This window comes from Myxocyprinus asiaticus, chromosome 21 (assembly GCF_019703515.2).
Source record: "Myxocyprinus asiaticus isolate MX2 ecotype Aquarium Trade chromosome 21, UBuf_Myxa_2, whole genome shotgun sequence".
NCBI classification, from domain to species: Eukaryota; Metazoa; Chordata; class Actinopteri; order Cypriniformes; family Catostomidae; genus Myxocyprinus; species Myxocyprinus asiaticus.
In genome coordinates, this window is record NC_059364.1 from 43,205,263 (window position 1) to 43,217,539 (window position 12,277).

A 12,277-nucleotide genomic window follows, 5' to 3' on the forward strand; every position below is an offset into this window, starting at 1 on the left:
TCATTGAGCATTCTGCAGTGTGCCCTTTTGAGTCATCTTGGCTGGATGGGCACTTCTAGGGAGAGTAGCCACAGTACTAAATTGTCTGTCTCCATTTATAGATAATTTGTCTAACTGTGGACAGATGAATATCTAAACTCTTCGAGATAACTTTGTAACCCTTTCAGGTTTTGTAGAAAGCAACTATTCTTGATTGTAGGTCTTCTGAGATCTCTGTTTTGTGAGGCATAGTCCATGTCAGCAGATGCTTCTTGTGAATAGCTCAAAATGTTTGAGTGCTTTTTATAAGTCAAAGTAACTCTAACCCACACCTCCAATCTCGTTTCATTTATGGGATGCCAGGTTTGTCAACACCTGATTCTAATTATCTTTTGTTGATGTCATTAGCCTAGTGGTTCACATACCTTTTCCAACCTACACTGTCCATCCAGCCATCCATCCATCCGTCCATCCATCCATTCTCTATAGCTGCTTATCCTATGCAGGGTTGTGGATAGTGCTTGAGCCTAGCCCAGCTGTTTCAGTCCGTAAGCAGGGAAACAACCGTCACAGGGCTACCACACACAGACATACACATTCACACTCTCACTCACACCTATGGGCAATTTAGAGTCTCCAGTTCGCTTGAACAGCATGTGTTTGAACTGTGGGGGAAACCGGCGCACCTGGTGGAAACCCACGTGAACATGAGGAGAACATGCCAATTTCACACAGAAAGGCCCAGATTGAGCTGGGACTCGAACCGGTGACCTTCTTGCTGTGAGAACCCCCCCCCCCCCCCCCCGAATGATGTATTCAATATCTACAAGAATTATACAATAATGTGTGTGTTATTAGTTAAATCAGATTGTGGTTGTTTATTATTGTAACTTAGGTTACAAACTAGATTTTAAGACAAATTTAAACATAAATGCTGGTAATTCCAAAGGGTTCACATATACTGTATTTCTTGCCATTGGATGCACACCCACCAAATTTTAGTAGAATAGAGTAGAGGTATGTCAAAATACCCGTCAATATATGTTCTACTCGCTGGGACGGGATTCAAACGGTTTCTCCGGCATGGGAGGTGGATGCACTAACAAGGAGGCTGAAGGCTACAGCCTCTAGTGTCAGTTGCAAGTGCACCTCTTGAGGTCAGGAGAGTGAGGTTTTATACACATTGCACAGCTATCTATCAGCTGGCCACAATTACACTCACCCCACTAAACCTCACTCCCATCTGGGTCACAGCACCATTGTCACGCTGTTGTTCTACCCGCTCCGTACGGGACTCAAACCGGTGTCTCCGGCATGGGAGGCGGGTGCACTAACAAGGAGGCTAAAGGCTACAGCCTCTAGCAACAGTCTCTAGTGCACCTCTTGAGGTCAGGAGAGTGAGGTTTTATACACATTGCACAGCTATCTATCATCTGGCCACCGTTACACAAACCCAGGCCGGCCCGTGGGTTTGTTAGGCACTAGTCAGGATCATTTAAATATGCCCTACCTGTGTAAAAATTGTCCTAACATTGAACCACTGCAAACATGCCAAATAGTTTCCTTTTAAGAGATAGCCCTAAAAATAAAGAAACTAGCATGTTAGTTGACAAATAACATAGCCATGAACTTTTTCCCATCAAGGTTTTAGGTAGGGGAAAATATGTATATTGTAGGTGTTATGAATGGTCACCATTAGTTTTTTGCTATTTTTACCTTTTAATTTTTTTGCAGCTAAATTACCCAGCAGTGCATAATAGGAATTATTAAAATTACAAAAGTACCTCAATTGATACAAGGTCATGGAAATTGCATGTATAATAATTATACCAAAGTTAGAAACACACTGTTCAAAATAGTTTTAGATCAAATATAGAGTGTCACACCATGGGACACTTTATGACAATGCTTATTTAGTGCAAAAAGTCAGTGCAACAAATGGGTCAGAACTATGTGCAAAAGTTAATAGAAGTTAAAACATAAGTGGAAATCAGGTACATCAATGTAAAAATGTATACATAAAATTAATTTAAATAGGGCTTTTATAAAATAAAATAAACAAATATAAAAATAAAATTAATAACTATATACACATCCTTCTTAAAGAGCAGATCTTTGCAGATTAATTTGCTTATATTTGCATGACCCATTCGCATCTTTATGTCGGCAATATTTTAAATCCTTCGCCAGATTATTCTTGAGAAAACTTGACAAGCTATTGTGGAAAGTATGGGAATAGACACTGTCAGCTTGGAAGTGATGGATTGGGATATCAAGCGTGCTCTTGATCTCATCTTGGTGCAGGTATTCGTATGCTTGACCAGCCCTTCATGACGGACATCATTGAAGCCTCTTCCATAAGTCACATGCCACAGGTTATTGACATCTACAGCGCCAGCTGGGGTCCCACCGATGACGGCAAGACTGTGGATGGTCCACGTGAGCTCACCCTGCAGGCCATGGCGGATGGTGTCAATAAGGTAGGGTGCCAAAAGGTAAAACTCTCCAAGAGCAGTACTGTATAGAGTCTCCAGAGTTTTGTCTCAGGCAAAATGTGTTCCCTAATGAATACTCTTGCTTATTGTGACATGGAGCACCTGTTGTTGTGTGGAGAAAAAAGGGAACAAATAGAGAGGTACAGACTTGTAAGAGCTGGTCCAGTCCAATAAAAAACCCAGGGTCCAGAGCCCTCCTCTCCTCTCTGCCACTTTAGATCAACTTTAACACCAGCCAGATGATGGAGTTTTGAAAGTATTGGTGTAATTAGAGAAATATGAATTTTAAATGGATTCACAATAGAATCAAATTTGAATTACATCATCTTGTACTGACAGGAGAACTCTACAGGAGTTCTCTAACATATGTCAACTTGCAAAGTCTAAGCACTCCACGCTAAACGTGTCATTTAGTTGCACATCCCTCTCTTTGACTGCTGACTTCACAAATTGCCATGGCTAAGGGGAATAAATGGCGGTCAGCGTTCCACTGCTGAGTGGGATTTATGAGAGTGCCCCTCTTGTCAAGCCAAGGCATCACACAAAGTAATCTCAGTGTATTTTAAAAGCCCTTTGCAATTGAAATCACAGAAAAAAACTGTGATGGGCTAATATTGAGTGCTGTTTAATCATAATAAGGGTCAGGTGGCATCCTTCGCTTATTTATTTGTAGGACGCACACACTGAATGCTAATGATACACCATATACATTTCAGCAGTGTTGATGTGCACCAGCGCATGTTGTGTTTGGATGATGATGTTCTAGCTTAACCCGACTTCCTTGGTCAACCTGCTCCTATTTATCTTGTTATCCACAAGCTAGACCATCCTGACCTACTATGGAAGTTCATGCTGGTATTTTAGATGAGAGTGCAGAAAACTCATTGCAGCTCTAATGCAATGAATTGAAGCGACAATCCACAAAATTACAAATGCCATTAATAGTGCCTACTGTTCTCCCAAACAGATGAGGTTTTTAAGGTTAATGCTTTATCGAGTTCAAAACCTATCTCCCTACCCTACACTTTTAACCTAAACCTAACCGATAATGTCATAAAAAAAGCAAATGTGAGATGAAAAACACTGTTGCTGAAGCAACCACATAATTTTGTGGTGCTTTTATGACACTTTTGGTTCATATGTAGACTCTTGGCTCTTCAGGGCTCATCCCCCGGTCCTCTACATCACAAGTGGAATGCTCTATCAGTTGAGGAACTGCTAAATTTGATTGCACTTAAACAATGAGGGACTAGGAACAAGATTCTATGGGACCAGGTTGTTTTTCTTCCAGGTTGATCCGATTTTCTAATGCACGTGTGCATTGTAAAGGAATAAGATGAGGTGCTGACATTTTAGTAAGATGTTTGGCTCTTGTAACTGAAAGGCGGGACATCCTTTCCTACAGCAGCCATATTAACTGCTTCATACGTGGAGTATTGACTGGCCTCCGCAGAGTCCCAGTTTTTTCACACATTTGTGATACTACAATAGCCAATGACATCACAAGTTGCCAAATTCAAATCGGCTTTGGCACCGACACACTGAGATGCGCAGGCAGAATGCATTCGTTTTCGCACAAATAGTTATTCATACAGTCTTGATACATAATACATTTTTTTATGACAGAGACATAATTGTTACAATAATATTACAATAACAGTTTACAGCTCATATACGCACAGTCAACACATTATTGAATTCAGTACTCACAGCCATGTCTGTTTACATTAGGTGGATATCAAGCATAGCGATAGTTCAGGCAGGACACGATAGGCAGCTCAGCATCAGGTGACACCCAGCTGACCTATTTCCTCCAACCCCAGTAGTCTCTCTATCAAGGGTGGCCTATATATATTCATCACAGCCATTCCAGCCTAGCCAAGCACTTGACAACATACAAGCCTAGCTCAACATGGCTCACCACGGCATGCACCCATCACATTTAGCATATTTAGCTTGCCTTACCTTACCTTCCTTTCCTTCATGATGGATAGCCTGGAGATAATCGAGGATCCTTCGATCTTCAAGGAATACCTCGAGGATGCACAAATTCTTAATCAGAGGAAGTGGAACATATCTCCAGGAGCAGCTCCCATTTGGCAGCTAGACATCTATCCAGCATCACTGAATCGCCCATGGAAAAAATCCTGTCCGCACCATACAGCCTTGACATCCAGGCCCCTTCCAATCTCAACCACGACCAGCCATTTCTGTTTCCCTGGAAAACTCAGGACTCTGATCTTCATTCATCCACCACTGATCCTTCTCTTCCACGGGCTGCGGTGGACGGAAGCCACAACCAAGAGGAAGCACAACACTGTTTCTCAGCCTCCAAGCTGCAACATTCCACGCAACCTCGGCACTTCACAAGGACATTGCTTGCGACCTAACTGTAATATTTTATGCTTGCAGCCTTACGGGAATTGTCATCAAAGTTTGCATGCCCCCGACACGCACACATCACGAGAAGTACAAGCTTCGCCAGTCAATGTTCAAGACCTCTCCAAAGCTCATCTAGAAGCACACGACCGCTGTTTTGCATCTTATTTGTTAATGGGTCTCGTCATGGCTGACAAATTAAAATCCTAGCAAAGAACTCGATATATATACATTCCCTTGGAGCCCTTCTCTCTTCTATGCGACCATCGATAGTGCAATCAATTAATCAGTCAGTGGCAGAGGCGCTTGGTGAGGCAAACAAACTGGTAAATAATTAATATATCCGGAGTGTACTATGCCAGGAGAAAGCCCTGACTCCGACCCCGGACACAGCCGCCACCGTGCACCCATTCACCCTCATGAAGATGGGGCCAGAAAATGAACCAGAGGCCTTTCTAGACTTGTTTGAAAAAACTGCAGAGATCTGGAAGTGGCCGCGTGCCCAGTGGGTGGCCAGGCTCCTTCCAATGTTGTCCGGGGAACCTCAACTTGCAGCTCAACATCTAGCCAATCACCTGGTGTAGACCTCAAGAAGACCATCATGCAGCGGGTCAGCCATGGCCCCGAGCAACACCGGCAACAGATTCATTCGCTAAAGCTTGATGAGCACGGCCGCCCGTTTGCGTTCGCTCAACAGTTTCATGATGCCTATCGGAAATGGCTGTTGGCTGAGGACTGATATGCTGAGGAAGTTGTCGTTCTAGTGGTGCTGGAGCAGTTCATCCGTCGTCATTGAGGGGAATGGTGGAGCGGATCCAGTGCCACTGCCCGGCGTCGCTGGAGGAGGCCGTCCAAATGGCTGAGGACCATATGTCTACGTACCAAAGGGAAGAAGAGCCCACACACTCTCTCACTCTCTCTCTCACACACTCTTCCTCTTGCTCTGTCCCTTTTCCCCATCATACCCTTTCTCTCACCCTATTCCCTCGCCCCGGAAAAGAGGACATCCCCCTCCGAAGCCAGGGCCATCTACATCAGCTCCTTGTCTGGATGATGAAAGGGAGGAGGAAGTCTCGGCTTCCCCAGCCCTTAGAGGATTCCCTGCAAGGGATTTCCCTCTGGAGCAGACGCTAAATGAAACCCTTAGACACGCCTTCAACCAAGTGAAAGTGATTGATGGTCAATGTCTTCAGCCAGACATTGCACTCTCATATCCGTATTTTTCTATTACAAATGATCAGTTTTATCGAGTGACGCAGGACGCTCAGACAAATGAGGATACAACCCTGTTGTTCATACCGAAGAGTCATCGGGAAATGCTATTCCAGATGGCTCATCATAATCCGATGGCGGGTCACTTAGGGCAAGAAAAAACATTAAACCGTCTAATGGCCCATTTCTATTGGCTGGGCATTCACAGGGATGTTCGCAGGTGGTGTGCGGCATGCCGTGAATGTCAGCTGGTGAATCCAGCCACCCCAAGAGTGCCTTTGCACCCGCTTCCTTTGGTCGATGTTCCCTTTGAAAGAATTGGCATGGACCTCGTCGGGCCATTAGAACAGACAGCATGCGGGCATCACTTTGTATTAGTTCTGGTGGACTATGCAACGCGATATCCGGAAGCAGTGCCTCTGCACAACATCTCAGCACATAGTGTTATGGAGGCACTCTTCAGAATTATCTCCTGAGTGGGGATTCCAAAGGAAATCCTCACTGATCAGGGCACTATATTTATGTCATGTACACTATGCAAACTGTATGAATTATTGGGTATTAAATCGATTCTCACCAGTGTTTACCACCCACAAACAAATGGGTTGGTGGAACGATTTCATAAAACCCTGAAAAATATCAATCGTAAGTTCGTACACAAGTACGCTATGAACTGGGATAAGTGGCTCGAACCCCTGTAATTCACAGTTTGGGAGGTCCCACAAGCCTCCACAGGGTTTTCCCCATTTGAGCTGCTGTATGGGCATTGGCCGTGCTTGACGTCATGCGGGATGCTTGGGAGTAGGGACCTTTAAACAGTAAAAATTTAATTCAGTACATTCTTGATCTTAGAGCAAATCTCCAAACATTGGGTCAACTAACACAGGAGAATTTGCTCCAAGCTTAAGAAAATCAAAGTCGACTGTATAATAGGGGGACTTGGCTGCGGGAATTTGCACCGGGAGACAGAATATTTGTATTACTCCCAGCAGTGAGCTCCAAATTACTCGCCAAGTGGCAAGGGCCCTTTGAGGTTACATGACGAGTAGGAGATTTCATTTATGAGGTAAAGTGAACAGATAGAGGTGACACACGTCAAATATACCATCTCAACCTCATGAAATTATGGAGGGAGGTGGTCCCTGTGATGTTGGCAACTGTGGTTCTGGAGAGGGCAGAGCTCTGGCTGGACCGGGGTGACACGCATGCTGTTAAAAGCTGAACTGTAATCAACAAACAGTGTTTTAATATAATTTCCCTTCCTCTTGTCCAGATGATCTAGGACTGTGTGGAAGAGATGTGTGATGGCATCATCCTTTGAGCGATTTGGACGGTAAGCGAATTGTAAGGTATCCAGGGTGTCAGGTAGTGAGGAGGTGATGAAATCTCTGACCAGTCTTTCAAAGCACTTCATCACAATTGAGGTCAGTGCTACAAGACGATAGTCATTAAGACAGGAAGGTTGGGGTTTCTTCGGGACAGGAACAATGATGGACTGTTTAAAGCATGTTGGAATTATTGACTGTTCCAAGGAGAGGTTGAATATCTCTGTGAATACCGGTGCTAGCTGGTCAGCACAGGCTCTGAGGACCCGACCTGAGATTCCATCTGGTCCTGCTGCCTTCCTGATGTTCACTCTCCGGAAAGCCTTTCTCACGTCGCACTCTGTGATGGTGAACACATTTCCAGCGTTAATGCTCTCCGCATACAAGCAGCCGTTATCACTATTGCCGCTGTCAGTACCGTTAGCGCAGTAAACTGCAGCCTCGAAGCGAGCGTAAAAAGTGTTCAGCTCGTCTGCGAGAGAAGCTTCAGCATTCGCGATTTTGTGGGATGGTGTTTTATAGTCCATTATCGTTCTCAGTCTCTTCCACAGGCTTCTAGAGCCACCCTGTTGAAACTGTGACTCCAATTTCTTCCTGTAGCACCGCTTTGCCTCCCTCACTGCTCTGCGTGTGTTGTAAGATGCGATTTTGTAATTGTCCATGTTCCCGGTGGCGAGCCCCACTTTATAGGCAATAGTGTGGGATGACAGATTGTCATAGATGGATTTATCCACCCACAGCTTCTGGTTGGGAAACATGCTGATGGTGGTTTTGACTGTATCATCTACCAGTTTCCCAATCAGTCCCACGACTGCTTCCGTAAACACGTTGATGTCATCAGAGCTGCGCTGGAACATGTCCCAATCTACGTCATCTAGAGCATCTTGCAGAGTGGCCACTGATTGGTCCATCCAGTGCGCGACTTCCCTCTGAACCGGAGCTTCTTGTTTCAGCCTTTGTTTGTATTTGGGTATGAGGAAGATGGCAACATCTTTGTGCTTTGTAGCCTTCTTTAAATGGGGAGTAACAATGATCTAGAGTCCTGTTGCCTCTAGTAGGGCATGTAATGTGTTGGTGGAAGTTTGGTGCTGCGCGTTTTAGTTTGGCGCTGTTAAAGTCCCCCATCACAATGAGCGCAGCGTGCTGGTGATGAGTCTGATGAACAACTAGAGCCTCATGTAGTTCACATAAGGCAATGTCCGTGTCCACCTGAGGTGGTATATAAACGGCACTTACTATGATCGAAGTGAATTCTCGAGGAAGGTAGAAAGGGCGGCATTTGATGGTCAGAAGCTCCAGGTTGGGTGTGCAGGAACGTGAGAGGAACAATGCTCACACTGTTGCACCAGCTGTTGTTAACCATCAGACATACACCACCTCTCCTTGACTTCCCTGACTCCATTTTTCTGTCCATGCGAAAAACTGAAAAGAACTCGGCCAGTTGGATGGCGTGGTCCGGAATCGCTGGGTTCAGCCATGTCTCAGTGAAGCAGAGGAGGTTGCAGGTCCCTTTGGAACTTAACCCTGGCCCTGAGGTCATCCAGCTTGTTTTCCAGTGACTGAACGTTGGCTAGCAGAATACTAGGCAGAGGAGCGTGGTGGGCGCGAGTCCTCAGTCTGTTCCTGACGCTGGCTCGTTTCCCTTGGGGCTGCCGTTTCGGGTCGCGTCCTTTGTTCTTCCTTAGAATCTTGCTTGGCCAGCATGGGTCTGGTGTTAAAAACGACGATGGGTGAGTAAGTTGTAGACCAATAGAGATAAGAATATGTCTGTCGTAATTGATAGTAACCATGGTGAGAAGTAAGAAGGAATAAAATAACTTAAAGTGCAAGAGAAAAACTGTGCAAACTGTGGTCGGAGCAATCGAGAAGGCAGCCGACCTTACCGTTGCCATCAGTAAGAATAATGTGCACATTTACCCCGTGCATGACAATGCCAACCGGTGTCAATCCCTAAACTCAAAGAGTCCATTTATGCCTACGAGAGCCCCTGCGACAACTTTGCCGTCGGATTGCTCCAAATTGTACAAATTTTGCGAGGCAAAATTACATAACAGAAAATAATCTATAAAACAAACTCCAGCCAATAGGCAGAATAAACACAAAGAATGTGTAGATTCATTTAGTCTCGAAGGTGTGTTCCTCCATAAAACAAGCTCTAGTCTCTAGCGGAACCAGCGGAAAAAAAAAAAAAAAAATATATATATATATATATATATATATATATATATATATATATATATATATATATATATAATATAAATAATTTTAACCTTCACTAGTTCCGCTCAGACAGACAAATGAATGTTCAGCGAGCCAGCTGGTCATGAGTGCAGCAGATGACGTAATCCTCCCAATGTCTCATGAAAGAGTTAAATGTTGCAATGTATCCCATTCATTCATTATTCAGTATCTACATCGTTAAACAGTCTCTGGTATTAGCTCAATGTCCTGATGTTATTGCAGTGTCATGACACTGCATTCTATTAACAGCTGTACAGACCCACTTCTGTTCCTGCTCTTTGGCCAATGTTCACTCACTTAACCAGAAGGGATTTTCTCTCTCCCACACTTTCAAGATTCCCTGTCAGCAGCTTACACTGAATAGAGCTTGTTATAAAACCAGCAGTGCTTAAAGTGCAATCATTTGTTTTAGCTAATTGTTTCCGAGTTGAGCTGATGGTATCATTCAAAAAACGTGTGAGGAAGTGAAATAGAGATAAAAGAGTAAAAGAGAAACAGATGAGTAGGTTATGTTCACTAAAATTAGACCGTTAGCAGTAGTTTGTGTTCTAGTACATTTGTTCCAAACTTTCATGTTCACCATAATATTAATTTAATCAGTCAAGGGATGTATTACAATGATGGATTGTGGTCTGGGTTGATGAGGCTAGTGACTGCCAGGGGCCATAAGCTGAGATGCCCGTAGTAGTGTAACAACCGAAAGAAGGCAAAATTTATATCAATAGTAGGGCTGTGATTAATTTTATAAAAAATAATGCATTTTAAAATGTACACAATTAATCATGCCCTCGGACTGTAATAAGGAATATTCCTACCATCGGACCAATTCAACCTTGAATTACAATTTTCATGTTTTTGAGAGTCAAAGTCAGCAGGGGACAGTAAGCGCAACTCCGGCTGTACCGGCAACGAACCATACATACCGACAGTAGACAGCACAAGATGAGGACGCATTCTTGCATTCAAAACTCAGAATTCAGGGGTCTAAGTTTTAAACTACGTTTAACTTGACACACCGTCCTAAAAAAGCATCCGTCTAAACAATGTGTGCATAAACGCGTCCTTAGAAAAGCCCATATAATAAGTCTACCTCAGACAGATTGCAAATTCAACTACAAAATGAATTGCTGTGGACTGTTAGCCAATGATAGGCTTATGTTCAATGAAATAGAAATAAAACGAACAATATAGTGACTTCAAAAGCTGTTTTTTGTATTGTCTAATCAAAGCTTTACTCCTCTGCCATAATAATTTAATGTATTTTAATGATTTAATTTCGAATTATTTAAATTTGATTATTATTGTTATTTTAATTGAGCTATTTTTATTTGGGGTACTTCATTGGAAAATGTTTATATATGTGATTAATTGTGATCAATTTTATTAATTAGTCAGTATATCATGTAATTAATTAGATTAAAGATTTTTATCAATTGACAGCCCTAATCAATAGACAAACAAAGCTTGAATAAGTGCCAATGACTGTTGGATCAATGTGAAATAAATAAAGAAATTAGACCTGATATTTTTCCCAGGTACCTCATCAGCACTAATAAAGGTTTCAGAAAGCATTTGTTGTTGTGTACATTGTTGTCTCATTTACTCAATTGCTACATTATTTCTTATTTTTGCTATGAAATATATTGTTATTTGGGCATTACATCTAGCAGACCCACAATAATAAATTTTTTATCAGCCATTTGATAAATTTGCAAAAAATATTGCTGAAGGCATCATTTTAATATACAGTCTCAATTCTCAGAATTAAAATCAAAATTCTGAGATTTTAAGTAGCAATTGCAAAATCTAAAGTCGTAATTACCAGATACCATAAGGTTTTATTTTCGTATTTGCTTACTCCCTGGTGAAACTGTAGAGGCTGAAAAGAGAGGGGAACCTCGTAGGACCATAATCCGTTTTTGATGCGTGAGCATGGTAAATCACTATGTACTGTAAAAATAACAATAATCAAGTAAGATGACAATTGCACTGTAAAAATGTCCTCCTGTCAGGTGCCCTCTATAAATAAAAAGCGAAAAGAATAAAACACTCTTGGCAGCTAAAAACATCAAAATGATATGTTCAAACAAGGACCTTAAACACAATGCCTCAGTCTGAATCATCGACACTCAAAAGAGAGTCTTTAAAAGGTCTCGAAACTCGAAACTCTTCTCTGATCTTGCTGTGAAATTACTTGTGGTTATGTGAGCGTAATTTGTATCATAAATTGAGTAAATCTCCAAGCCTCTTAAAGGAAAATACCAAGGAGACTTGACTGCTCCTTACTGAGCTGTAGCGAGGGTGAGTGCGTTTTTAATCGTGCTGCTCTGCTTGTCCAACAGGGCCGTGGTGGGAAAGGCAGCATCTACGTGTGGGCCTCTGGAGACGGTGGTATCTATGACGACTGCAACTGTGATGGATACGCATCCAGCATGTGGACCATCTCTATTAATTCAGCCATCAATGACGGACGCACAGCGCTCTATGATGAAAGCTGTTCCTCTACCCTGGCCTCCACTTTCAGCAACGGACGTAAACGAAACCCTGAAGCTGGCGTGGTGAGTGTGTGTGTACAGGTATTATATCATATTTTGCTTGGATAACCTGCACTTTTATGACTGAGTTTTTATCTCAAAAATGATTAAA

General features: G+C 42.8%; 1 protein-coding gene across 1 annotated transcript in view; it reads left to right on the forward strand.

The window, feature by feature from the left end:
* The window catches only part of LOC127412310 (neuroendocrine convertase 2-like), a 120,043-nt gene that overhangs the window by 72,874 nt on the left and 34,892 nt on the right, over nucleotides 1-12,277 (forward strand). Inside the window, exons 8-9 of the mRNA XM_051648559.1 lie at nucleotides 2,284-2,459; nucleotides 11,974-12,189. Of these exons, the coding sequence (XP_051504519.1) occupies nucleotides 2,284-2,459; nucleotides 11,974-12,189 (392 nt within the window). The remainder of the gene's footprint in view (nucleotides 1-2,283; nucleotides 2,460-11,973; nucleotides 12,190-12,277) is intronic.